The sequence below is a fragment of the Tenrec ecaudatus genome, chromosome 14, assembly GCF_050624435.1.
Source record: "Tenrec ecaudatus isolate mTenEca1 chromosome 14, mTenEca1.hap1, whole genome shotgun sequence".
Lineage (NCBI taxonomy): Eukaryota > Metazoa > Chordata > Mammalia > Afrosoricida > Tenrecidae > Tenrec > Tenrec ecaudatus.
This window is the reverse complement of record NC_134543.1, coordinates 12,601,035-12,627,838: the sequence shown is the minus strand read 5'-3', so window position 1 is coordinate 12,627,838 and position 26,804 is coordinate 12,601,035. Positions and strand designations below refer to the sequence as shown.

General features: G+C 55.8%; 1 protein-coding gene across 2 annotated transcripts in view; it reads left to right on the top strand.

Moving 5' to 3' along the window:
- Positions 1–26,804, top strand: part of DGLUCY (D-glutamate cyclase) — a 103,081-nt gene that overhangs the window by 59,666 nt on the left and 16,611 nt on the right. For both annotated transcript variants that reach the window (XM_075530778.1, XM_075530779.1), the window contains exons 7-10: positions 2,865–3,068; positions 14,089–14,349; positions 20,483–20,582; positions 24,888–25,036. In XM_075530778.1, coding sequence (XP_075386893.1) covers positions 2,865–3,068; positions 14,089–14,349; positions 20,483–20,582; positions 24,888–25,036 — 714 coding nt within the window. The remainder of the gene's footprint in view (positions 1–2,864; positions 3,069–14,088; positions 14,350–20,482; positions 20,583–24,887; positions 25,037–26,804) is intronic.

The following is a 26,804-nucleotide window of genomic DNA, read 5'->3' as shown; positions in this document are numbered from 1 at the left end:
GGAAGCGCTCGGCTGCTAATCGAGCCCACCGGTCGGTCACTCCTGGGGAGAATGATGCGCCTGCTTGCTGCCATAGAGATTATAAAACAACAACAGACGAAGGCTCATGCCCATCAAGTTGATGCCGACTCACAGGACAGAGTAGAACCGCCCCTGTGGGGTTCTGAGATCGTTCACCTGAGGAGCGGCTGATGGTTTTGAACTGCCGACCTTGTGCTTAGCGGTCCTACCTGTAACCACTCTGGACAGTCCCACCCTGACCAGGACTTCTTACACATTTCCCACGCCAGACCCCTTTGTCTCCCGAGAAGTTTGCAACGTGGCCAGCGCTGCCGGAAACACCTGGGAGTCGTTTCTTGCTTGATTTTTAATCCACTTCTGCGGTTGCACGTTCAGAAACCTTGTACCGTTGCTGCATTTCCCTGAGAACCCACGTGGAGTCGAGACCTGACGGTCAAGAGCCTTTGGGTCCGAATGGCCAAGAGGTGGTTCAGGTCGATGGCAAGGCTCTGGCATTAGGACCCAAACAGCAGGATAGTCGTGAGGATGGCGCCGGGCAGGGCCGGGTGGGGTTTCCTGCTCCTGTGACCAGGGCCGCTCAGAGTCGGAGCCTGCACCAGGGCCCCGAACTGCAGGAGAGACAGGAGATGCTGCCTTGAGCTTTGGGCGATGCTGTTCCTGCCGCGGACTCGATTCCACCGCCCCCTTGGATGTGGGCCAGAGATGCTCCGTGCACGCGTGCGCGTGGCTTTGTTCAGAGGCAGATGGCTGGGGTTGCCTCTAAGGGGCCTCGAACCACCAACCTTACAACTCACTGTGCAGCGCTTGATCCTCAGGGCCACGCAAGGATGTACTTCCTGATAGACGGGAGGAACTGTACTCCTCCTGTGCATTCCCCAGGTCGCCCCTCCTGTGTGCCGGGCCACGTGTGGGTCTGAGCGGGCGGAGTGGATGTGGTCCCACGCCAGAGTAACGTGACACCCGCGGGTCACAGGGCAGTGCTGAAGGCAGACACAGAAATCCAAGTCCACGGCCATCAGTTTGACTCCCGCTCAGAGCGACCCTGCAGCAGGAACAGGACGGCCCCACGGGGTCCCCAGGGGGGGTCTTTGCAGAGCAGATGGCCTCGTCTGAGTGGCCGGCCTTCAGTGGACACAGCGCGTTAGCCAGGGCGCCCCCAGGCTCCTTCCACAGGAAGAAGTCGATCGTGGGCAGCCAGCGCGTTCCTAAAGGTCCAGGCACAGGACACGGGATGAGGGGGTGCTCGCTGTACCCAAGGCTCCCGAGACCCCACGGAGACCGAGCCTCTGCTGGATTCCCTGGGCCCCTGGACTGGCGGGGGCAGGAGAAGTCCTACACACACACAGAGTACATCAGAGAGCGAATGAGTGCAGATCAGGTTTGGCTAAAATTTAGCTTCTTACCACTTTAGTTGAGCCTTTTAATCCATCGTTCATCAATTTAACTTTTCGAAATGATCTGCTTTTCTGTCAGGTTTTTTAAAAAGCCACCAACGTCACTGAACACGTTGGTGGTTGTTTGTTGTTGTTGTTGTTTGGTGTCCTCGAGCCGGTTCTGACTCACAGCCAAGGGAGGGAAACACTGCTGGCTGCACCGCTGTTCTCAGGGGTTGAGCCCATCAGAGCAGCCGCCTGCTGGCTCATTTTCCTCTCTTTCGCTGCCCCTCCACTTCTCCAGCACGATGTCTTTCTCCCAGTTGTGTAGAAGTTAGTTGTGCAGAAATCAGCGAATGAAAACCTAACCTGCTGTGTCAACGTTCCCTGAAAACACCGGAAAACCATGCTTTAAAAAGCAAGCGAGACTGAGGGGCGCTGATGTTCTTGCAGCCCCGGCTTACTAGGAGCCGTGGCTCATGAGGGTGCGGGCTGTGCCCTTCCCCAAGCTCCGCTTCCGAGCGCCTTTCTGTTTAGTCCTGGCTGCACCCAGCCGGATTTGAACAGGTGGCGTAGTGGGTTCGGAGTTGGGCTGCCAGCTGCAAGGTCAGCCGTTCAAAACCACCAGCCGCTCCTCGGGAGAACGATAAAGCGTTCTACTCCTGAAAAGAGCGTCTCAGGGACTTCTCTGTCCTGGAGACCCACGAGGAGTCCGAATGGGTCCGATGCCAGAGAGGGTGGCGAGCTTTGGTTTGGGTCAGGTTAGAGCCAGGCGAAGGGTTCTGCTAGTCTGCTTCACTCTCCTGGAAGCCTAGTTAGGGAGGGAGGGTTGGCTTGTTGAGTTGCCTTTCTCCAGAGCAAAATTAGCATCATTCAAAGCAAAAGGTGGGGCTATGAAGAGAAACAAGAGTTCCTTAGGTGGGGAGGGGAGCGGGGTGATGATGGTTAAACTCTCAACTGTTCTCAGAAAGGCTGGCAATTCAAGCCCACATAGAGACACTGAGGAGACAGGCCATGGCCGACTTCCACCTCCTTGGGCCCCTCTGCACACATGGGCGTGGTGGGCGGGGAGCGTAGGGGATCTGCCTCAGTGACAACCATCCATAGAAATGGGGACTCGAGTGACATCGCAGCCATTCAGAGACGGTGCCAAGTCCAACATCATAGGAAAGCCTGTCGGCTCCCTGCGGAGCTGGGGCTGAGGGACCGCTTTGTGACCTGCGGGAGACTAAGTGGAAGGAATTCCCAAGGGTGCTCACCCTCTAGCCAGGGAGGGGCTGCTTCTCACTGCTGTTCCCTCGGCTCATCCTCACCTTCCTGAAGGTCAGAGGTGTTTGTGTGAGTGGAGCCGGTGCCTATCAGTGGTGGAGAGGGTGGCTGGGAGCCCAATTGAGACCGGGTGCCGTCTTGCCCGGGGAGAATGGGTCTGACCCAGTGGCTCAGCTCAGTCCCTCCCGACCTGTGTTTTAGAGACCCCGCTGGCTTTCGCCAGTGCTCCCGGTCACACGATCCTGGCCGACAGAAGGGATATGGAGGCACCCGCTGCTCGCCCCAGCCCTGAGGACATGCCGGAGGTCCACCGCATCTCCCAGGATCCTTTGCACTACAGCATCGCAGCCAAGTCGGCCGTGAAGAAGATCAGAGACCTAGAGACTCTGATTGCCGTGGACCCAGGTAGGGAGCAAAGCCTTCACCCCAGGTGACCCGAGAGAGTCTGCGCTGCAGAGTGGCCGGGGAAGAGGCGGGAGACAAGCTGCCGGAGTCTCCTGCATTTGGCCCCCTTAAATAATGTTGGTGCCGGGTATGAATCTCATGAAAGGCTGGCCAGAGCACCAACATATTGGCCCCATGACTTCTGAGCACTGGCCTTATGAGTGTCTCTTTGTCTATTTCTGTACATTTTTTCCTCCTAAATTTCAACACGGACCGCATGAGGGGGCTTGGGGAGAAGAAGCTTATTGGCCGGACAACTTGCAGCCACACGAATAGGGGGCTGCGTGGGTAAAGAAGGAGAGAGACTGGCCCTAAGTAGCAGCTGCGGGCGCCTAGACAGGTTTACAATGCTCTTAGCCCTTCCGTCCTGCCCATGGGACTCGTGCTCATAGCGACCCCGTGAGACAGGGTAGACGGCCCCTGGGTTTCCAAGACGATGCCATAGAGCCCCAGACCTCGACCCTAATCCCTTCCAGAAGGAGCGTCGAGCTGCGACGCCATCATGTTCCGAATCCATGTTTCCCATAAGAAATACCTGAAAGCGGATTCACCCGCTCTCGACCACCAAGTTTTTACCCTCACCTTGCCTTTTTATACAAAACACTACACAGAAATTTCAAAGCAAACAAGTTCAGAGTCAAGTATTATCATTTAAATAAGAGACACAGCATTAAAAAGTTTTTAACAACGACAGGATGGCCCTTGCCTTGAGATTGAGGAGGCGCTGGATCTGTGGACACGGATGTGGAGAGGAGGGATGGAGAGAGAGTCATTGTTTGGAAGGGGAATCCCCGTCCATCAAATCTACTGGTAGCTGTTTTTCAGGGTTTTGTTCCCCCTTCTTGTTATTTTTTCACTAGGACCTGGCTGTAGTCTGCTATTGGCGTTTCCTTAACTGTTTTCTAAAAGGGCTTACTAAATTATCATCCACAACATCGATAGCACGGTTAGCCGGTTCCTTAGCATGACGATTCTTTAAAACAAATAAAAAACTCTTTCTTAGGACCATGTTTTTTCTCTAAAAACAGTACAGAAAGCCACAAAAACTAAGAAAATTATAGCAAACCGCTTGGAACACCGCTGCAAAAGGTTTAAACAACACGTACTAATAACACCAACTAATGCCAAATGACCGAAACACAAACCGTTTTTGTTTACAAAAAAGTCACGTGCGCTGGGTCGGATTCTGATGTTTTGTGCGATTTTCTCGACATCTTGAGTCGAAATCCGATTACGTCAAGTACTGGGGTTCGACTGTAGCTCTTGACAGGAGCAGAAAGCCTCCTCTTTCTCCCTCAAAGAGACTGGTGGTTTTGAACTCTGGCCCTTGCAGTTGGCAGGCCAAGGTGTAACGCATACCACCTGGGTTCCCTGGGGTTTCAGGACAGAACAGAACTTTTAAAGAAAATACTGAGCAGCAAGAGAAAGAGGCCCTGGGGGCACCGTGGTTAAGCACTTTGGCTGCTGACCTCAAGGTTGGCGGTTCAAACCCGCTCCATGGGAGGAAGGTGAGGCTGCCTGCTTCTGTGAAGATAGCAGCCGTGGAAGCCTGAGGGAGCTACAGGCCTGCTAGCAGTTGGAGGAGGAGCCGGAATCGACCCCCAGTTTGGCAATGGGGCTGGAGCTCTCTCTTGGGCCTCGGGAGCGGACAGCCCTCTGTGGTACGTGGCTGTTGGGATGGGGCCCACCAGCACAGTGAGTTCTGCCACTTCCCGGGGGGAAGAGATGCCTTGCGTCAAAGCGACCCCGACTCGGGTGGTAGAAGAGCTGTGGTTTTCCAGCGGCTGCTTTTCCCAAAGCAGACCTCCAGACCTTCCTCCGGAGGCACATTTGGGTGGGCAGGGACTTCCATCCTTTCAGTCTGCCGTAGAAAGAGGTTCCGAACCCCTAGCCCCTCTGCAGGGTTTCCATAGCTAACTTCACAGTCCAAGCGCTCCCCAAATTGTCCAGCAGAGGGAGCTCGGTCACCCTCAAAACTCTCGTGGCCATTGAATCCACTCTGGTCTACATTGACTCTATGGGACAGGGTAGAACTGCCCCCTTGGGGGTCCGCAAGTTTCCGAGACTGTACCTCTCTAGGGGAGGAGGAAGTCTCCTCTTTCCCCCTTGGGGCTGTCCAGGGCGGTGTTGAACTGCTGACCTTGTGGTTAGCAGCCCAGCATGGAACCACTACACAAGCAGGGCTCCATGCTGACAAACACAAAGAGGTCAGCCCACTTGGGCCCACCTTAGTCTCCTTGTGACCTTCAGGGGTCAGAACAGTATACCTCCCTCTCAGGACTGTTGAGCCCCCAAAGCCCATCGCCTTTGGTCAGTGCTGACTCGCTGCCCCTGTGTAGTTTACGAGGCTGTAAGTCTTGATGGGAGTAGACAGTCTCCCACAGAGGGGCTGGTGCATTTGAACCACCAACCTTGGGGTGCATACACCAACGCCTACCCAGCCTTGTCCCAGAGCCCCTGCTGCGACTGTGACAGGTAATAAGAATACTGAGTTTAACTCTGTGCCAGGTGCCATGCTAAAAGCAGCTCTGCATCTCATCTTACCCAGAGCTCTCAGGGACCCTCGGAGGCAGTGCTCCCTCACCTCCTTTAAGAAAGAGGTGAGGAATGGAGCCCGGGGGTGTCGTGGTGACGCGATGGGCTGAGACCCACGTGGTGGGCAGTTGGAAACCACCAGCCAGCTCTGAGAGAGGAAGATGAGACTGGGCTTCCTGCAGTGACAGGTCCACTGTAACTGGTCAACAGTTCGTCTTGGGGGCCCACCCAGGGCCACGGGGAGTCCGCAGTGGCTCGGTGGCAGGGAACGGAGGCATTCATTCAAACCCGCCAAGGGCAGGATCTGTGTGAGGCAGGAGCGATCGGAGGAGACACGGAGCTGCTTCCCCCGAAGAGAGAGCAACGGAAAAGTGGTGCGTCTTCAGCCGTCTGGTGGCGTTTCTGCTCTCACGGGCCTCTGTGCGCTGAGACGAAGTGAGGAGCCCCTGCCCAGGTGCCTGGGAGATGGCCCGGCCAGAACCGGAACCACATCTGCTGACTCCGCAGCCCGTCACCGCGATGGCTGGATGAGTTGGGATTTGAGTCTGCGTGACAAGGATCCCTGGTGGCGCTGGGGATTAAGTGCTGGGTTCAACCACCCTCACACGAGTCTGTCCTAACTCACGGCGACCACATGGGGCGCACTAGAGCTGCCCCTGTGGGTTTCTGAGGCTGTGGATCTTTACAGGAGTAGAAAGCCTCATCTGTCTTCCGAGGAGCTGCTGACGGTTTTGAACTGCTGACCTTGCAAATAGCAACCACAACCGCCACCAGGCCTCCTAACCATGGTTTGAAGCAGGGGTCCTCAAACTTTGTAAACAGGGGGCCAGTTCACTGTCCCTCAGACCCGTTGAAGGGCCGGCCTATAGTTTTTTAAAAAAACAAACTATGAACAAATTCCTATGCACACTGTGCATATCTTATTTTGAAGTAAAAAAACAAACGGGGCAAAAACACCCGGCATGCCGAATATATGTCCTCGGAGGGCCGCATGTGGCCCACAGGCCGTAGTTTGAGAACCCCTGCGTCTACAGCATGGGGAACCCTGTGAGTCCATTCAACGGCAGTGGGTATGAGTCTAATCGATACCTCGCCATCCTCTGTGAGCAGTTGAATGTCCGATGGCACCCCTTCACCCCCCTCCAAGCTCTGAGGCCTGCTGGGGGCTGCCAGCTCTCTGGGCCAGACACGGGGCTCCGACCAAGCTGTTGACAGTGACTTTGTGTCCTTGCTATTTAAAGAGCAGCCTCTGGGCTGGGTGCCCTGTGTCATGCTGGCTGTTGCTGTGGCCAGGAGCCTGGCAGGCGACCAGCCTTTGAAAAAGCCTGAATCTGTCCCCCTGGGGCTGGGATCAAGTGCAGCCCCAGCTGTAGGCTGTCTGCAGAGACACTGCTGCTGAGCCGCAGGGCGCAGCTCTGTGCTTACATGTCCGTCCGTCCATCCATTCCTCCATGCATTCTGCAGCACATCTGTTTCCTGTTTCATCCTTTCACCCAGTAAGCCCAGGCGCAGTAGTCAAAGCACTCCTGTGCTAACCAAGAGGTGGGCAGTTCAAATCCACCAGCCGCTGCGAGGGAAAGGGATGAGGCAGTCTGCCTCTTTAGAAGAGGTGACCAGCCTTGGAACCTGCAGGAGCAGCCCGACTGCTCCTGGCCTCAGGGGAAGGTCTCCCGGGATGGGAGGCGATCTGCCTACGTCTTCCTCACAAGCGTCGCACACAGGCTGATGGCTGCCCTCCCTGACCTCGCCCAAGGCCCAGAGGGAAGATGCATCATCACCGTGCCATCCATGTCAACTGGGCAGCCTGAGGGGTACGGACCTGGAACACAGATTGCTCAGTACCCATGCCCAGCTGCACGCGCAGGACGAGTGTGAGTCGGCTGTGTCAGGGGCACCTCAGAGAGCAGCTGGCCGGCCGCCTGCCCAGGGCTGGGCTCGCATCCCCTCCTGCCCTTCCGGGCCCCACAACACCAGCCGACTGAGTCGCATTGAAGTTCCTTGTTCCTTTATAGATGCTTTTGTGCGTTTCCTCTTTAGCAGTAGTCCCTGCTCCTTGTAGAAGCATCTGGAAATGCACAGAGAGGCCCCAAGCACACCCAGAGTCCCCTCACAAGCAGCCAGCATGAAATGTGTGCGTACGCACCTATACATAGAGGAGGCACTTCCAGAAAGCTCGTGGAGAAATGGAACTCAAAGATGATGGGATTTTGAAGCGCACACACATGAGGAGGTACCACCCCAAAATCAGAATTATTTTTGAAGCTATATATTTAATTTTTTAACAAAACCTTATCACCTTCCAAGTGCTCTCCATGACACTGAATACATTTGTCAGATTTTGACTCCATTTCTTGGAAACAGTTTTCAAACTCATCTGTGCGGATGGCTGACAGCACCTCCCTCACTTTTTTTCTTCGCCTCTTCTATGTCATTAATTTGCTGTCCTTTCTTGTCCCTCTTCTTTCATGGTAACAAAAAGAAGTGCCATGGAGCAAGATCAGGTGAGTGGAGCAAGAAAGGCAGGCTGTTTTTTGCCAAAAATTTGAGCAAGTTCATTGTCATGGTGGTAAAATCAGCCCTCCTGCCCCCACATCTGCCACAAATCAAGCCTTTTTTGCCACACACTGTTATGCTATCTTTTCAGAACCTCTATATGGAAACCTTGATTAACAGTCTGACCTGGTGGGAAGAACTCCAAATGCATAACGGGTGGACATTTTCATACATTCGAGAAGTGGATGAACGTCCAGAGTGAGGTTTCTGTGGCATTTTTCCCAGGCAGGAAACAAAAGTTCACAGCTGCACGCTGTTCTCTTAAATCGATCATCACAAAACAAAAACACACAAAAAAGGGGAGGGATTGTAGCAAAACTGCTTTTACAAAAAATTCACTGTGACCAGAGAGAACCTTCCAGGTGACGCCACTGGGTGCACGAACTCAGAGCGAGTTGCTTGATGCTTGTCTGGCAGGAAAAATGTGTACTAAGAAAGCTCCACCCAGCAGAACTTTTCTTCTGGTTTTTTTTGGGGGGGTGCCCCTCGTATGTACACACACATATCTACATAAACACGCACCTGGGAGAGAGGGAGGCAGGCCCTTGACAAGACGGATTGACACGGTGGCTGCATCGATGGACTCAAACCAAAGAGCGATCGAGAGGAAGACACCAGACATGAGCGTGTAGAATTCTGCTGTACGCAGGGTCGCTACGTGTGGGAACCAGCTGCCCCTCACAACAGGGGAGAGGCCGGGCTTTCTACGCCCCGAAAGACGCACTGTCTCAGACACTCGAAGGGGGAGTTCTACGCTGTCCTCCTGGGTCACTGTGAGTCAGAATTGACGTGATGGCAGTGAGCTGCTTTGTACGTGTGTGTATGCGTGTGTGTGTGTACACACAAATGCACATATACCTATGCACCTAACTCACTGCCATAGAATCTACTCTGACTCAGTGAATCGTAAATTGGGCTGCTAACCACAAGGTCAGCAGTTTGAAACCACCAGCTGCTCCGCTGGAAAAAGGTGAAGCTTTCTGCTTCTCTAAAGATTGACAGCCTGGGAAATGCAGAGGCCGCTCTGCCCTGTCCTATAGGATCACTCTGAGACGTGTGTGCATACCCACGTGCATACATAGCTACACACATGCTTCACATATGCGCGTATTTTCAAACAATAAGGGAACATCCTGTGATGATCTCTTAGGGCTTTGGTCCCCACTTTATATTATGAGCATCTTCCTGTGTCCCTAGGTAGTCTGCTGTAGCAGTGTGCGTGTGTGTGAGTGTGTGTGCGTGTGCGTGTGTGTGCGTGCGTGCGTGTGTGCGTGTGTGTGCGTGTGCGTGTGCGTGTGTGTGCGTGCGTGCGTGTGTGCGTGTGTGTGAGTGTGTGTGCGTGTGCGTGTGTGTGTGAGTGCGTGTGCGTGTGCGTGTGTGTGCGTGCGTGTGTGCGTGTGTGTGAGTGTGTGTGCGTGTGCGTGTGTGTGTGAGTGCGTGTGCATGTGCGTGTGTGTGCGTGCGTGCGTGTGTGCGTGTGAGTGCGTGTGCGTGCGTGCGTGCGTGTGTGCGTGTGTGTGAGTGTGTGTGCGTGTGTGTGCGTGCGTGTGTGTGCGCGTGTGTGTGTGTGTGTGTTTGTGTGAGATTTTGGTGGGGTTCCCTCTCCGATCATCAATTTTGTATTCAACAACTTAAACTACTTGTCATAGCTCGTGTCCACCCCCTCAACCCCACTTTGGTTTCCCTTCTCCGTCTTTTAGAAGTCTGTCCTCCCTTTCCCCCAAGTAAGCACCTGTCCACCCTCCAGCCGAATGTTTCCTGCCCTGCCGTGTCCCTCGTAACTAAGTTTGTTTGGGTTTGAAGCTTTGTCCTGTTTGTTTCCCTGTGAACCGTGATCTTGTACCGTATCCGTCCCCTGGATTGATTTCACTCAGCGTGGGGCGCTCCATGGCCGCCCACACCAGGAGGGGCTTCGCTCTCTCAGCGTCAGCTTTACTCCCTGGGGTGCAGCGCCAGGGTCTCTCTGGCCCAGCAGTTCTCAACCTGTGGGTCCGGACCCCTTTGGGAGTCAAATGACCCTTTCACAGGGGTCATCCGATTCATAACAGTAACAAAATTACAGCTATGAAATAGCAACAAAAATGATTTCATGGTTGGGGTCATCACCACATGAAAGGGTTGCGGCATGAGGAAGGTGGAGGACCACTGCTCCAGCCTTTCTTGCCCTGGGGGTGTGCAGGCCGTCCCATCTTCCCGAGACTGTGCACAGTGCTGACAAATATGGGCTCACACATCTATCCACGCTTCCGCTTCTACTGCTTTCGGGCATCTACCCAGCAAAGGGATAGCTGGGTCCTCTGGAATTCCCATTCCCAATCTTGCGAGGAAGCGCCAGAGCCCTTCCCACCATGGCTGCACAGTTGTGCTATCCCACCGCCGCATAGGAGAGTTCCCACCTCTCCGCACCCTCGGCAGCCCGGTGACTCTCTGTGTGCACCTGGCTGTCAGGACCCAGGGGAGGCGGCACCTCTCAGATGGCTAGATCCCAAGTGTTGCCTCATGTGTGATGTCTGTGTCGGTGGACGTGTTGTCGGGGGACATGGGTCCCTGGAGGAAGACATCATGCTTGCTCAAGAGGGGCAGCAAAAAAGCGCAGGGCCCTTAAGCAGACGGGCTGACCTAGGGGCTGTCACCGTGGGCTCAGGCAGAAGAACGATGAGGGGATGCTGCAGGCGGGCTGCGTGGTGTGTTGTACAGGTACACACTGTGAGCCAGAACTGTCCCCATGGCCCCTCCCCGTAACTACAGCCGCAGCCCTCCCTCTCAACTCTGCTCCACGTGGTTTCAAAGAGGACCCCATGCAGGGTCGAGGCCCAGCTGCCCCGGAGTGCGGAAGAAAGAGGTGGCCATCTGCCTCCAGGACGGCTGCCCAGGCTCCAGTGCTCCTGTGTCCTCTGAGTCAGAAGCGGCTCACCGGCCCTGAGCGGGCCTTTGATCAAGTGCCATCCCAAAGATGCCTCGTCATTCTCTCTCTCTGGGATGCGAAAAACCTGGGCCCCGGCAACAGCTTGGGCTGCGAGGTCAGTCACCTGCGACCACCTTGCTTTGCGTTTTGTACAAGGATCCGGCGCTCCCGGCCGGACGCATTCACAGTGCAGACTTCTGAAACTCGGCCTCGGCCCCTCTCCTGACATGTGCGCTTGTGAAGAGTTCGTAGTTGAGTGCACCGGCTGCTAACGGCAAGGTCGGCAGTTTGAGGCCATCAGCTGCTCTGCGGGGGAAGATGAGGCTGTCTGTCCCCTGAGAGATGGACGGACGGATGCCTTCTGAGACTCCGGGAGAAGCATTTCTACCCTGTCCTCCGGGGCCTCTCTGAGCCAGCAGTGGGTTTGATATTTGGCTTTGTGTTCAGAGTCTAACACAGCGCGTGCGTGTGTGTGTGTGTGTGTGTCTATTCCCCCTTTCCTCACCCTCTTTCCCCACCTTCTGACTACGTTTCTGGGGACGCCTTCTGCTAAAATGCCTGCCCCTGAGCCTGGTCGTCGGCTCTTCCTTTGGAGGATTCCCGGAGGGACTTCATTTGGATGCCGTAACCTTCCGTCTGCCCTCTCGTCCATCCAGACTCACGGAGACCTCAACCCAAACCAGAACTCACGGCGACCCTATAGGACAGGGTAGAACTGTCCATGCGGGTTTCTGAGACTGGCACTCTTTCTGGAAGTGGCCAGCCTCCTGCTCTCTCTCCCTCCCTCCCTCCCGCCCCCTCCCCCTCCCTCTCCCTCTCCCTCTCCCTCTCCCTCTCCCTCTCCCTCTCCCTCTCGCTGCTGACCTTTCACTTAGCAACCCAGCACGCCTCTGCTCCACCAAGCATGATGTCCTTCTCCAGGAGCCGGCCTCTCCTGATCACCTGTCTCACCAGGGCTGGGCTCCTCGGTGACCTGAGGTGTGTCGGAATACAACTGTGCTCCAGAGTCACTGCCATGGCTCCCCCACTAACCGCATCGTTGCTGTGCCCCAGCGCTTGGGCATCGGCAAGAATGGAAACCTGCCCTGGCCCGTGTTCAGGAATGAGTCCCAGTGTTTCCAGAGCGTGACCACGACCACCACCTCTCCAGGATAAAGTAAACAGAATGTGGTGATTGCAGGCAGGAAGAAGACCTGCTTCTCCATTCCTGAGGCGAGCAGGCCTTTGAAAGGGAGAGTTCATACAGTTCTCAGACGAGAACTCAAGGACAGACGCCCCACAAGGTGCTCGTTTTCTTGCCAAAGGTCTGGTGCCTTCGAACTCTTTGAGCGACCAGAATGAGGAAGAAGGTCGGCATGGTTTGGGTCACAGGCGGCAGGTCTGTTTACCAGGAGGCCGTGGATATAACCAGAGGTACAGGTGTCTGGAATTATTAGAGCTTAACACTCAACTTGTCCATAAATAGGCACTGATAAATATCCCAACCAGAAAAGGACTTGTGCTCCATGGTGTCCTCAGCGGCTGCTCTTCCAGAAGTAGATTGATCGCCAGGCCTTTCTTCCAAGGCACTTCTGGTTGGATTCGAACTGCCAACCTTCCAGCTAGTAGCCGAGTATGCTGTTCATACCAGCGGGCAGGCTAGATTGTGATTACAAATGAACCGCAAGAGGCTCAGCTGAAGTGCAGCAGATGTTCTTGTCTCCTCCCTGTATCAGCACAGGGTGGACCTAGGGCAGGCAGCTGGTGAGGGGTGGCAGAGGTCGGCTCAGGGACCCAGCAGCTCTGCACCCACCTCCATCGCGTGACTTCCCAGGGGCCTCCAGCTGTCGATGTTTCAGCCACAGGAGCAGCACACGGAAGCTTCTGGCCAGGCCCTGAGGTGGCGCCAGTCATGTCCCCTCACGTCTAATTGGAGAGGAAATGGTCTTGTGGCCGCACCTCAGTGTGAGAGAGGCTGGTCACCCCCACCCATTGCCCTTCCCTCTTGTTGGGTGCTGCAGATTGGACCCCATAGGACAGAGCAGAACTGCCGCACAGGGTCTCCTAGGTGGGAATCACCAGCCCTTCTGACCGGCAGGACCTCTGACTGGGTTCAAACTGCCCACCTCAGGTTAGCAACTGAGCATTTCACGGCTCTACCCCTTCAGTGCTGTTGTCATGGGGTGCCATCCAGTTCGACTTACGGGGACCTGGTACAACAGAGGAGGAACCCCGGTCCTGTACCACCCCCACAGTTGTTCCACCACGTCAGTCCATCCTGTAGAAGGTCTACCCTCTACTCCACCAAGCATGATGTCCTTGTCCAGGGCCCGGCCTCTCCTGATCACCTGTCTAGAGTACGTGAGACCAAGCCTCACCCTCCTTGCTTCCAAGCAGCATTCTGGCCGTACCCTTACCGCCCGTGCCAGTTCCTCATATCCGTGCCAGCCCCGCCGTTCAAAAGCATCAGTTCCTCTTCGGTCGCCCGTCATTGTCAGCGCTCACCTTTCACAGGCATGGGAGGGGCAGGCGCACCTTAGTCCTCAAAGCGGCTTCCTTGCTTTTCGGCGCGCTCAGGTCTTGGGCAGCAGATTGACCCCGTGCCGTGTGTCACGTGACCTCCTGACGGCTGCTTTTCCGGAGCATGGATGATCTAAGCAAGATGGACTCCCTGACCACATCCATCTTTTCTCCACTTACCATGCCACCATCTCTCGGTCCAGTTGTGAGGCTGGGCACTTCTTTACGCAGACGTGCAATCTGTACTGACGGCTGCCATCCTCGATCTCCACTAGCCAGCGTGTGTCATCTGCGTAACGCGGGTTGGTCACGAGCCTCCCTCCCAGCCTGAAGCCAAGTTCTTCCTGTCGCAGCCCTGGGGCGCTCAGAGAATGATTCGCCGTCTCAGTCCCGTCCCTCAAAAGAAACCAAACCCGCATCGGCCCAGTTTTCTACTGTAAACACAAGCCTTTCCGTTGATGACATTCGGTTTGTTGTCTGTCATTTTAGGCAGCCGAGGCATTGGCCACCTGCTCTGCCAGGATGAGCTGCTGCGGGCCTCTCTGTCGCTGTCCCACGCCAGCTCCGTGCTCCTCACCACCGGGTTCCCCACGCACTTCACCCACGAGCCCCCAGAAGAGAATGATGGTCCCCCGGGCACCCTGGCCCTGGGTGCCTTCCTGCAGGCCCTGGGGAAGAAGGTGTCCATGGTCGTGGACCGGAGAGCCCTGGACCTGCACGAGAAGCTCATTGAAGAGGCCGTGGAGCAAGGTGGGCCAGCAGAGGGCAGCCCTGGTCCCCAGGTGGCCTCTGTGAGCAGGGGCTGGAGGGAGTCCACGTGGGTGGACATCTGCCGGGCACCCAGGGACATGTAGGCCATTGTCCAGAAAGCTCAGAACAGCTGTTTGGTGCTGGCAGGATGCTCCCCATTTTATAGATGATGAGACTGGGGTTCAGAGAGTCCTGGGGAGCTACCGAGGCAGGAGTGATTAACTGGACTTTGAACCCAGGACCACCAAGCCTGAGACCCTCCTGTGCACCTGCTGCTGTTCTTCTGCTCTCAGCCCCCCACGTCAGCCCTGGACCACCAGGGCTGGCTGCAGGGTTACGGGGTACAGAGGGGTCCAAGAGCTTGGACAGTGACATCCCTCATGGCCCACTGAGCAAGGCCAGCTCCCTCAGCCCCTTGGGGCCCCCGGAGTTCCAGGTGACTGGGAGAGCTGCAGGTGTGGCAATGTAAGCTGTAGGGGTGCCCTTCAGACATAACCTGGACACCCAGTGATCAGAACCTGCTTCCCACCACCTGTCCTTCTGGGTCCCTCTGTGGCTCCCAGAGAAGTCTTTTCCCTGCATGTTTAAGGAGGACTCCACCCAGGACAGCACACCCTTCACCCCTGTGGTGTAGACACTCACACTCACTCACTGCCATCAGCCGAGACCCGATAGGACAGGGCAGCGCTGCCCTCGTGGGTTTCTGAGACTGGCTCTTTACAGGGACAGGAAGCCTCGTCTCTCTCCTGCCAGGTGGCTGGTGGATCTGAACCACTGAGCCTGCAGTTAGCAGCCTAAGGCATAACCCACTCTGCCACCAGAGGTCCTCCTGGGGATGTGGGGCCTTCAAGAAAGGGTACCTGTACAGACAGTGGTTTGGACAGAATCCATCTCACTCGCTCAGCGTGTATCAAGCCCCCTCTATAGAGCACCCACTGGATGCCAGATACTCCCTAGGCTCCTGAGTGGCCCCCGGGGGACAGACGAGCAGCAAGGCCTGCCCTTGACAGAGGGGATGCTACCATAGGACGTCAACTTAAGACAGGCAGACAGTGTAGGATCCAGTCCCACTCATATGACGTTATCTAGAACGGGCCATAGAACAGAAGTTTGCCAGCAGGTACCAGTCATGGGAGTCCTGGCGGAGTGGTGGCTACTTGTTAGGCTGCCAACCTCAGCAAGGTCAAGGTCAGCAGTTCAAGCCCACCAGCCACCCCTCGGGGGAAAGACGGGGCTCTCTACTCCCCTAAAGAGTTACAGGCTCCGAAGCTCGCAGGGGCAGTCCTATCTGTGGCCGTGAGTGAGTCGTGGAGGGAGGGAGAGGGGAAGCCATGCTGTGGGCTGGGGGTGGGGAGGTCAGACAAGCTGATGTTCCTGGAAGTGGGATCATCTGGTTTTGTGTTGACAAGGTTGCGGTTGAGCCGAGGTGGACCCAGGAGAGGGGCCAGGCTCCTGCCCATGAGGCTTCAGGGACACTTGGAGTGGTGTCCATGGCATGAGGCTAACACCCACCTTGGTTCCAGATGCATCTATCTGGAGTGACGTTCTGAGCCGGGCTGACCTGCAAACCAGTGCTCTCCAGGGCCACACACACACACACACACACACACACACCACACACACAAAACTGTATGGGGCCCACTCGGCTCAGGAAGGGTGGGGTTAGCCTTAGGGATCCCTCAACCAATGAAGAAAAAGAACGGTCTCCTGTCCTGTGGACGGAGAGTTCTGGGGGCCACACAGGACTTCGTGGGGCTGAGCTCCGTAGCTAGGGGTCAATGACCTTGCACATGTACCCACCCTCTGCCCGGCTTCCCTCCTTCCTGGCTCTAGTTTCATGCCCCTTTCCTTCAGCTGTGCTTGGAAGGTGCTCACTGCAGGATAGAAAGGACCGGGCCCTTCCAGGGGCTTCCAGGGCCCAAGTCTTTGTCCCAGGCTGGGATTTCAGGGGAACCCCAATGCAGACAATGGGTAGTCCAGGGGAAGGCGTGAGAAGTGGCTGCCGCTTGAGCATGTTGGAAGTGGGGGGTGTCAACATGGCTTCAGATGGACAGTCGTGCACAGCAGATCTCGGTCAGGGGTTGCGTTAAGGATTCGGTCAAACCCTGTGGACAGCACCAAGGACTAAGCTGAAATGTGGTCGTCTGAGCCCAGCTGCAGCTGCCGGTGGAAAGCTTGGGGGGGGGGGCTTCCTTGTGAGGGAGACCGCCCCAGAAACCCTGTGGCACAGTTCTCTGTTGTAACTCTGGGGTGAGCAGTTGGGTGTGGTTTTAACAGAGGTTTCAGCAGCTGAGATGGGGAGACTGGGTGGGTGAGCCCGAGTGCTGGCTGGAGCCTGCGAGCTGCCCAAGGGGAGAAGTCAGTGTAGGTCAGGAAGGCGCAGCGCATGCTGGATGGCTGGGGTCAGGAGGGCAGTCTGGCTGAGAAGATGAATGGGAGGGTGGTTGGCATCTTGATGGACCTCAAGGCTAGGAGGCTGGATGACATCAGCGAGGAAGGGGCTGAAGACAGAGAGGGGGCGGCCAGGATTGCACCCTGGGACCCTCTACAGAGGGGGTGCTATCAAGGGACCAACCGCTGTGGCAAAGAGCCATGTTGTCAGAGAGTGAGGATGCAGACGGCCAGTGTCCAGTATGTGCCACGGCGGCCAGCCTCCCATGGCTGGATGGTGGTGGTTACAGTTGCCCACGCTTCCTCTCTGAGCTCATTCGGAACCAAGGCTTGCCCATAATCAGACTTGGGTTGCCTGTAAGTGCCCTACAGTAGATCCCAAGTCACCAAGAACCCTGTAGGACCACCTCATAGGATTTAGCGGGCCATCTCTTTCTCCCAGGGAGCCACTGGGGGGGGGGGCTGCTACTGCACACTGTCAGGTTAACAGCTGACTGTTTAACAACACAGCCAATGAGGCTCCTTCCATGGGCTTCTCGTTCCGCTCGCAGTGACCCTAGAGGACAGGGTATCGGACTGCGCCGTGAGTTCCTGACACTGTGACTCTTTACCGGCTGGTGATTTCAAACTGCCGACCTTGTGGTTGACAGTCCCATGCATAACCCACTACGCCACCAAGACGCTGGTATTGTAGAGGTTGGGATTTGCTGTGATGAGATGCACAAAGCTTCCTCTGCATTTGGACAAAGCAAGTCAGAGTGAAAATCATTTCGGTTCTTCATGTACCTGGAGCCTAACACGTGAACGAAGGAAGAAACGGCCCAGCCCTTTCTCCTCTGCCTTGAGCACCATCCAAGCAAAGTCCTTCCCTGTGGCTCAGGAGCAGGCAACTCAGGGGCCACTCCCTCTTCCTCTCCAGAGGTCTGTTCTCAGAGGGGGTGTCCTGCTTCATGGCACCCCCACCCCTACCACCCCACCCTGTCTGGCTCCCTGGTGACCCTTCCTGTCCAATGACGGGGTGGCAAACTAGGAACGTGCTCCCCTGATCACCAAAAGGCTAAGTCCACCTAAGGAGCTGGGAAGAAAGGTCTGGTGATCCATGCCCAAAAGAGATAGATAGGTAGGTAGGTAGGTAGGTAGGTAGGTAGGTAGGTAGGTAGATAGATAGATAGATAGATAGATAGATAGATAGATAGATAGATAGATAGATAGATAGATAGATCAACCCAGCCCTAGGAAACCCTCTGGAGCCCAGGCGTGTTCCAAAACTTAGGGATCACCGTGCATCAGAGCCCCCAGGAGGCCACCGCTGTCCACGCTAGCACAGAGCAGACCCTCATCGGTGGTGGTGTTAGTCCATCCAGTCACTTCTGACCCCTAGAGACCCTGTGCACGGCAGGAGGAACCACCCGGTCCTGCGCTGTCCTCCCCGTGGCCCCCATGCCTGAGCCCTTGGTGGCAGCCACGGCATCCACCCATTTCCTGGAGGGTCTTCCTCTCCTTCGTTACCCCTCTACTCTACCACACTCGATGTCCTCCTGCCGGGACTGGTCTCTCCTGACAATGTGCCAAAGCCACCGACATTCATCTCACATGTGTCACGCCCACTGACCTCGGTCGAGCCCCTTCCGACTCATGGTGACCTTATATCGGGTTTCTGAGACGTCAGGCAGCCAGCTTCCTCTTTCTCCCTCGGGACGGCTGGTGGGTTTTCAGTACCGGCCCTGCAGCCAGCAGCTCGGTGTCTAACGCGCAGCACAAGGTGCTAAAGACTGGAACGCAGCACCGAAATAGGATGCTGTACATGATTTGATAGGAACCCTGGTGGCCATGGAGTGGTTAGGAGTTGGACTGCCATCCCCAAGGTCACCAGTTTGAAACCACCAGCCGCCCCAAGGGAGAAAGACGAGACTTTGTACCCCTATCAAGTTAGTCTCAGAAACCCACAGGGGCAGTTCTACCCTGTCCTACAGGGTCGCTATGAGTTGGCATGCCCTTGATGGCAATGAACTGCTTTCTAAATATGATTTGGGTGTTGTGTGAACATGGTCTTAGAAAGCCTTAAGGGACTCTACTTTTGGTTGTCCTCATGGCCAGGCAGATGTTGGAGGATGGGCACTGCCCACAGCCAGCATGGCGGAGGATGGGTGGGAGTAGAGCTGGAGGAAGTAAGGCCATGAGGAGGAGGGAGCAGAGCACCTGCCCCGCCCACTGTCTGATCCCTGAGCAGCAAGAACAGCCTGGTCCCCTCCCAACAGCGCTGGCTGCCCCATGGACAAAACCCAGGGCCCGTGCCCAGAGCCACGCCCTCTGCCTCACCTGCCTGCATCCCACCCCTGGCCCGGCGCTGTGAGAGTCTGGGTTAGGGGTCTTTAAAGCCATCGGGAGAAATAGTAACCCAACAGAGAACAACTTTCTCCCAATAAACAAAAACAGAATACTTTCCAGACCACAGAGAGTAGGCGCACCTGCACATTTCCTGATCTGCTGGTACGATGCTCTGCACACCTGTCAAGCTCTGTCCTTGCTGACATCAGCCCTGGTGGCCTCCCAGTCGGCACCCACACAGTGATCCCATACCGGTGGGAACCCGTCCCTGTGCTCCAGACGGCTTCCAATGGCTGTTTTCTGAGGAAGGAGATTGCCACCCCTTTCTTCCGAGGTGCCTCTGGGTGGTCTTGCATTGCTGACCTCTGGGTCAGCAGCTGAGCCCACTTACAGGTGGCTCCATCTGGGGCCTCCCTGTTCTTCCCCCCACGTCCTCCTAGCTGGATTCGCTGACAACTGCAGGTGGTGGGGGACCACAGTACAGGTCCCTGAGGTCACCGGCTGTCTGTTCCTTTCTGTAGCTTCCCACGGAGAAGGTGTGTCCTAGGCCAGAGGTCGAGCAAGGATCCCTTCACCCAGCTGTGGGCAGATGATGCAGTGGTGGAGTGACTACGTGCTGGGCCGCGCTCCCCCCCCGTCGGCAGTTCAAAACCAGCAGCTGTTCCGAGGGAGAAACAGCTGGGCTTCCTATTCCCGTCAACAGCTGCACAGTCTGGACACCCCCAGAGCGGTCACTGGGAGTCAGCACTGACTCGGTGGCAGTGGGTTTGGATTGGGGCTTACTTGCCACACGGTACTTCAACACATGTTGTTGTTGTTTTTATTATTTAAAAGTGTCACTGTCGAGAGTTCTAAAGTTGACACTGGGACTCCTCTGACACCAGTAGCTGACTTCAGGCCCAGACTCTGCAATTTCCCCTCCGTCCTTTTCCGCCTTTCCCTGTGGGACCGCAGGGAGGCACGGGAATGCGAGTAGTGAGACCCATAGACCCAGTGGGCTTCGTCCCCGTTGTTCAGGGGCGCTGGGCCTCAGTCTTCCTCCCCTGCGAATTGGAGATCCTAATGGTTGTTGTCTCCTGGAACTCTGGTGGCAATTCAGCGAGGGAGCACACATCGGGTGCACACGTTACCACGGCGGCATGCACCTGTGTCCCGGCCAGGTGGACCTCTGTTCAAACCCGTGTGGTGGGCAGCCTCCCTGCCTCGGGCTTCCAATATCAGCGCCACCAGCCCTGACGCCTTGCCCCCGGCTCTAAAGTTCACCCAGGATCAAAGGTGGCATGCTTGTCCTCAGTACGCTACCCCCCGCCAAGTGTTCTACGGGTAACCCCATTCCATGATGGCTGCGGGCTCTCCAAAGTCAAGTGCAGTGCCAGGGCCGATGGGGCTGCCACCCTTCGCCTCTGTTTTCCAGGTGTTCTGAAGAGCCGGATCCCGCTGCTAACTTACCAAGGTGGATCAGAGGGAGAGGCCCAGGCTTTTCTGTGCGAGGATGGGGACCCCAAGACACCTAGGTATGTCTGTCCCACCCCGGTGTCACTGTGTGATGATGACAAGGTGGCCATCAACCCGGCCAGCTAAGTCTCCGCTCTCCTTAGCCTTCTGTAGAGAAGCAGGCCACGAGCCCAGGGCTGAGGCGCCTCTCAGAGCTAAATCTCTGGAAGTAGCGGGTCCCTGGTGGGCAGGGGGAGTGGCATGGCTTTCTGATAGAGGGACGTGGCAGGCGAGTTATTCAAAAAACAACCGAGCAGTTTCTCAAGCTGCCTGCCAGAACCCGTTCAGGGGTGTTGAAGCCCTTTCGGTGAGCTTCGACTCTGCCCACGGACCAGCCTTTCTGATAAACGAACCGAGTAACGCAGACGTGCCGGTGCCGCCTCACAGATCACGGCACGTATGGACTGGTGACCCCTCACACACATGCGCGCATGTACGCTTCCAACTGTGGGGTGTGGTCACTTTGAAAAAATATTTAGGTGTAGGGATGGGTTATTTTTTACCCCAGATTTTAAAACCTCCCGTATCTTGTTTGGCAAACATTGTTTCCGACAGCACGCAATCATAAATTCACTTTGCCTTGCTCACCGACGCGGCCGTGCACACACGGTCATTGCAACAGATGTCTGAGTGAATCACATGTGCTCCTGCGATGCCCCGTGCTGCGGTCGTCTCTACTTCAGCTCATGCTGCTCTTCCCATTTCCAGAATCGAGCCCAATGAATGGATCTTATACCCCTCGCACCAGTGCCCAGGCAGCATGTGAGACTGCTTTAATAAGCCATGAGAGCGCCCTGCAGGACAAGTCACAGAAGACTGCGGTGCTCACAGCGAAGACCCCGAGTCACCAGGGAAGCATTTGATTGTGGATCTGATGTGCTATTTAAAACCGCAAGACGTAATGTCTGCGGTATGTATGAGAAAGGTTTATAGTCTTCCAAATGATTCACGCACAAATAAAACTGTCTTCCGAGGGAGGGCTTAATAATTTATTTCAGAAAGGTCAGTAAGATGCCGGTTCTCAGGATGTCGAAAATGTCCCACTTTGCCAAGCGGATGTTGCACTCCATCCTCTCTCACATCATCTCTCCCTCCCATCGTCGGCCATTCGCTGCACCGTCTCACAGGCTTATGAACTGTCATGAAGGAGATCATGCTGTTGTAGAGGCTGCCAAGTCCCCGAATCTGTGTATCAGGCACCAATCTGGAGCCCCCCATGACTCGTGCGGTGGCAGGGCCCGATGGACTCGCATCAGCAGGTCAGACAGCAGGCTGCTGGCTCAAGGCTGCAGAAGCCGACAAATCGGGTCAAACGATAGACTGCTGGCTCCAGCCCCAAGAACCAGAGGTCAGATGCAGCTGGACCAGGTGCAGAATCCAGAACAAGTGAGCAGAGAACTTTGCCTGGGCATTCGTGCCTCGAGATGCAGACTGTACCCTCAGAGGGGTGTTCCTTCCTTGAAGGAGGCAGCACGAGGGTGTGTGGGCTGGCAACTTGAGTCATACTCTCTAGGAAGGCTGCCATTCAGATGCTGTGTGCCACCCTGGCCCTGCCCACCATGGGACATAACCACAGGCACGGAGACTAGGATCCACAAAACAGAGCATGGACAGCAACAGCAAAACCCCACCATCTCTGAGTCTGGCCCTGCAGGGGCCAAGCAGAGCTGCTCCCACCTTTTTCCCTCAGCAACTGTGGGGCTCAAACTGCTGACCTTCCAGTTGGCAGCCCAACGTCCAGCCGACTGTGCCACCTGCGCTCCTGGGTCATGGCAGGAAGAGTCATAGTGTGTCACTCCCTGCCCTGGCAGGCTCCAAGTCCCTTCATCCTGGGCACTCTGCTTCCTATTGGCTGCTTTCTCCCGGTCCTGGTCTGTGACCAGTCACTGACCGGCTCCTTCCAGACCCATCCAAGGCAGGACAGGGACAGGCGTGCAGAGTTTGGGGTTTGGTTTTGTTTTTGTAACTGTTTACAGGGAAAGCATTCAGACTGAAGATTTTGAGGAACTTCACCATGGGAGAATAGCATCGTATTACAGACACACACACACACACACACACACACACACACACACACACGGGTTTTCCCTTCAACTGGACCATCAAATGGCTATTTCTGTCAAGAACAACGGTCACAGCAACAAAGACCATTTCCTGAGCTCTGAATAGTTGCCAGACTCGGGATGAAGCACCTTTCCTGCATGGTCCCATGTTGTTACCCTTTTTGGAGATGAAGAGATTAAAGTTACAGGTGGCTGTCAGCTCCCACCAACCCGCGGCTGTGCCATGTGTGCCGGGGCGGCACTGTGCTCCAACGTCTCAGTGGCCGATGTTCCAGAAGTTGACTGCCCGGCCTTTCTCCGGAGGCACTTCTGAGGGAACTCAGACCTGCCACTGAGTGCTCGGTTGAGCGTGGCCCCCATGCACTGGAGAGCTGGGAGAGCACACTGCATTACCTAGGTGGTCCATGGACTCTGGCTCCTGGTGACCCTAGAGGGAAGAGTGGAATCACCTTCCCCACTGTCAAGACCGCAGTTTTCCTGGGAGCCGGCCGCTGGGTCTTTCTGCCTACAGAGCGGCTGATGGGGTCAGCCCTCGCGCCGTCGGTGAGCAGCCAAGTGCACAAGCACCCAGCCACCAAGGAACCTTTGCAGGTGAGATGTCCGGTGCCACCGAGCTGCATCTGACCCACAGCAGCCTCATGGACAGCAGGACAGAAGCACTGCCCACCCCGAGCCTTCTTCACTCACAGTCGTGGGTTTGCACCCACTGGGTCCCTTCTGTTGGGAGTCTTCCTCTTTGTCACGGGTCCCCTGCCTGACCTCTGTACAATCACAAAGGTTAGACAACCTGACACCGCATCCTTACAGCCAGGCCATCTGCCCTCCCTCCTCGCTCCAACCCCGAACGTTCACCCGCCCGGTGTCCGGTAATTCGGCTTCTCTGTCTCTACACTGGGCAAGATCCTGGAAGGGTGAAGCTGGGGGTCCTTAGCCATCCCTTCTCATAGCCCAGGAGGATGGGGGCATAATTATCCAACTGGTAGGCTAACCCCTGGTCCAGATGACAGTAGATGCCCTGGCAAAGTTGGTAGGAATGAAAGAGCCCATCAAAGAACGCAGGGGCACTTCACACAGACACAGGCAGAGCCAACCCTACTGTTAGAGGTTAGATTCTGCCCTGCCTCAAAAAAATACATTCTTTAAATTCTCACCCCAAGCCTGGGCCTCCTGGAGAGGACTTGAAGCCCTTGCTGATGAAAATCAAAGACTGCAGCCTTCGATGTGGATTGTGAGTCAACGTCAAGGAAAGCAGAACCCTCACAAGTAGACCTTTAATACACAACACCGTGACAGCAAGAAACGATTGAGTTTGTCAGAGATTCCTCTTGCGTGGCTCCACCATCAGCGTGCATGGAAGCAGCAGGCAAGAGATCAAAAGGCACGTTGCCCTGGGCCAAGACCTCTGTAGAGTCTAGAAACACAAGCACGGGAACTTCAAGGACGAAGGTGTGCCTGACCCAAGCCGTGGCCTCCTATGCCTGTGAAGTTGGACCCTGAACAAGGAAGATTAAGAAGAATGGATGCCTTGGAATTGGGGGCTAGCGAAGAATATGGAAAGGAGAAGCGAGGATGGCGGGACTTCATCCCACGTCCTTTGGACAGTGTCAGGAGAGCCCAGTGCCTGCAGAAGGACGCCGTGCCTGGTGCAGAAGAGGGTCATCAGAAAATTGGAAGACGCTGGCACTGTGGATGGACACACGGCTGCGGTGAAGGGCTCAAACGTAACGATTGTGACTGACTGTTGTGCCTGGTCACTGTGAGTCGAGTCAGATGGGACCTGACCTCTGAGAACAGCAGCAATGCCTATCGTTCGCTGTGAGACAGAAGACGCTCAATGGAGTGGACGGCAATCCCTCGGGGGAGCGAGTTATCTTTGTCATGTGACCCCAAGCCTGAGTCCACCCGCCGCTGCCATCGAGTTGATGCCGTCTCATGGCACCTTCCCCATAGAGGGCTTCCGAGGCTGCGGATCTTCACAGGGACAGACAGTCTCATCTTTCTCCCAAGCAGCGGCCGGTGCCCTTGAACTGTCGACCCTGTGGTTAGCGACCCTGCCATGCCCGGAAGAAGGGCCACTATCCTGGGCTCTTTGGGTTAGGCTCTGCATTGGGCCCTCCAGCCTCCTGCGCTGTGAGGACATGCATTTCTGTTGCAAAAAGGCTCCCCCCGTGGTGTGTGTGTTTGCAGTGGCGCTAGAGAGGGGAGACACCAACAAGGCTGTCGAAGGCTCCCTAAGGACCCCGTGGCTCTTGCTTCCTGCAGGTTTGACCACCTGGTGGCCATAGAGCGAGCGGGCAGGGCCGCCGACGGCAAGTACTACAATGCCAGGAAGGTGAACATCAAGCACCTGGTCGACCCCATAGATGACCTGTTCCTTGCAGCGCACAAGATTCCCGGAGTCTCGTCCACCGGTAAGTGCCGAGGGCGGGAGCAGGTCACTCAGACCAAGCAGGTGGCAGCCATCCCTTGTAAGTAACTTCTGTCCCGCCCCAGGCCACAGAATGCTTTATTGACAATCTCCCCACCCTGGAAACTGCTCAACAGTTCAACCACCCGTGAACGGAAAAAAATCCCAAAGTAATAGATCCATCTAATGGAATATAGTTCAGCAACACAAGAGAATCTATCACAAATCAAAAGCTGAAAGAAAAAAAAAGGAACTTTGGTGGTATCGTGGTTATGTTTGGGGCTGCTAACCACAAGGTCTGCAGTTCGAAACCAGCAGCCGCTCCACGTGAGGAAGTAGTAGTTTTCTACTCCCATAACGAGTGACCGTCTCAGAAACCCACAGGGGCAGTCCTACCATGCTGCGGGGTCACTCTGAGCCGCCGTCACCTCCAGGGCAGTGAGCTGAGTGTTTACATGGCAAATCGCTCTTCACTCTCAAAACCGTGCTGCGAGACAAAAGAGGGGGACATCAAAAAATGCCTGTGATTTCAGGTATACAGAATTCTAGAAATGGCCAACTAACATATAGTGGGGGGGGGGAGCAGATCAGTGGTTTGGGAACCAAGGAACAGACCAGAAAGGACTGTGAAGAGAAACCAGACTCTGGAAGGGAACAGAAATGTGTCCTGATTGTGGGCGGTGATTTAGTAATCAGCAGACAGAGTTGCCAATATTTACTGGGCCATAGACTCCCCCCACCTCCCCACACACACCTTCTCATCTGCTTCTAGTAAACAGCTCTGTGCACAACTCCTGCTGTGGACAATCCAGTGGTGACAAGGAGGGGTGGGGACACAGCATCCGGGAGGCCTTCCCACCACAGCCGCCGCATTGTGTGAGCCTTGTGCAGTGCCTGTGATGTAGACCGGGTCAACCATCCAGAAACGAGGCCCTGGGAGACCCCCAAGACTGTTTCAGGGTCACCTAGCTCCTTCATGCCACTGGCAATGCCTGCTTTCCACGTGGTGCCACGGTGCCAGTATGAATTTCCCAAAGGCTTAGTGTGGATCCCAGAAGGAGGGGTCTGGGGGTGGGGAGCCGGCAGACTCCTTTGGGGGTATGGAGGAGGTCTAGAGCTGGTCATGAAGGCTTGTTTGTTGTTCTGTGTTCCGTCCTCTCTCTCCTCCTCTCCTCTAGGCTCATTAGTCACCTCTGGCTTTTGAGGTTCTAAAGAGACAATGAAAGGGTTCTGGCTGATTGGAAAATTCCGGCAAATTGCCCCAGCCTTTCCCAGAAGAGGCAGTGGGCGTGGCGGCCCACCGGGAGGTGGCTGCCTTCTCCCTTCCTGTCTCTCAGCTGCCAGCCCAGGAGGAGGCTCTGCGGCTGGGGAAGGAGGTGGCTTGGCCCAGAGGGCTGTGGGTGCACTCTCCTCTGCCACCGTGGTACCCACAAATCTTGAGGAAATGGGGAGCTGGCCTCTCTCGGCTTCAAACTATCCCCTTTGGGGTCCCTTACAGTCTCGGGAAACCCACAAGGGCAGTCCTGCCGTGTCCCATAGGGTCTTGACGAGACTGTATCAACCCTGTGGCAGTGAGTTTTGGGGGCCGTCCCTGGGCTTCAAGTGTCCAAGCCCCTGCCCAGCAGGGCCACCCCTCCTCAACTGCTCCTCTCCATTTTCTGCTCTATCCTCTGCCTCAGTTTCCACAGCCACGACAGGAAAACCCAAATCAAACTCACTGAGTCGATCCCAACACTACAGTGACCCCGTAGGACAGGGTAGAACTGCCGGTG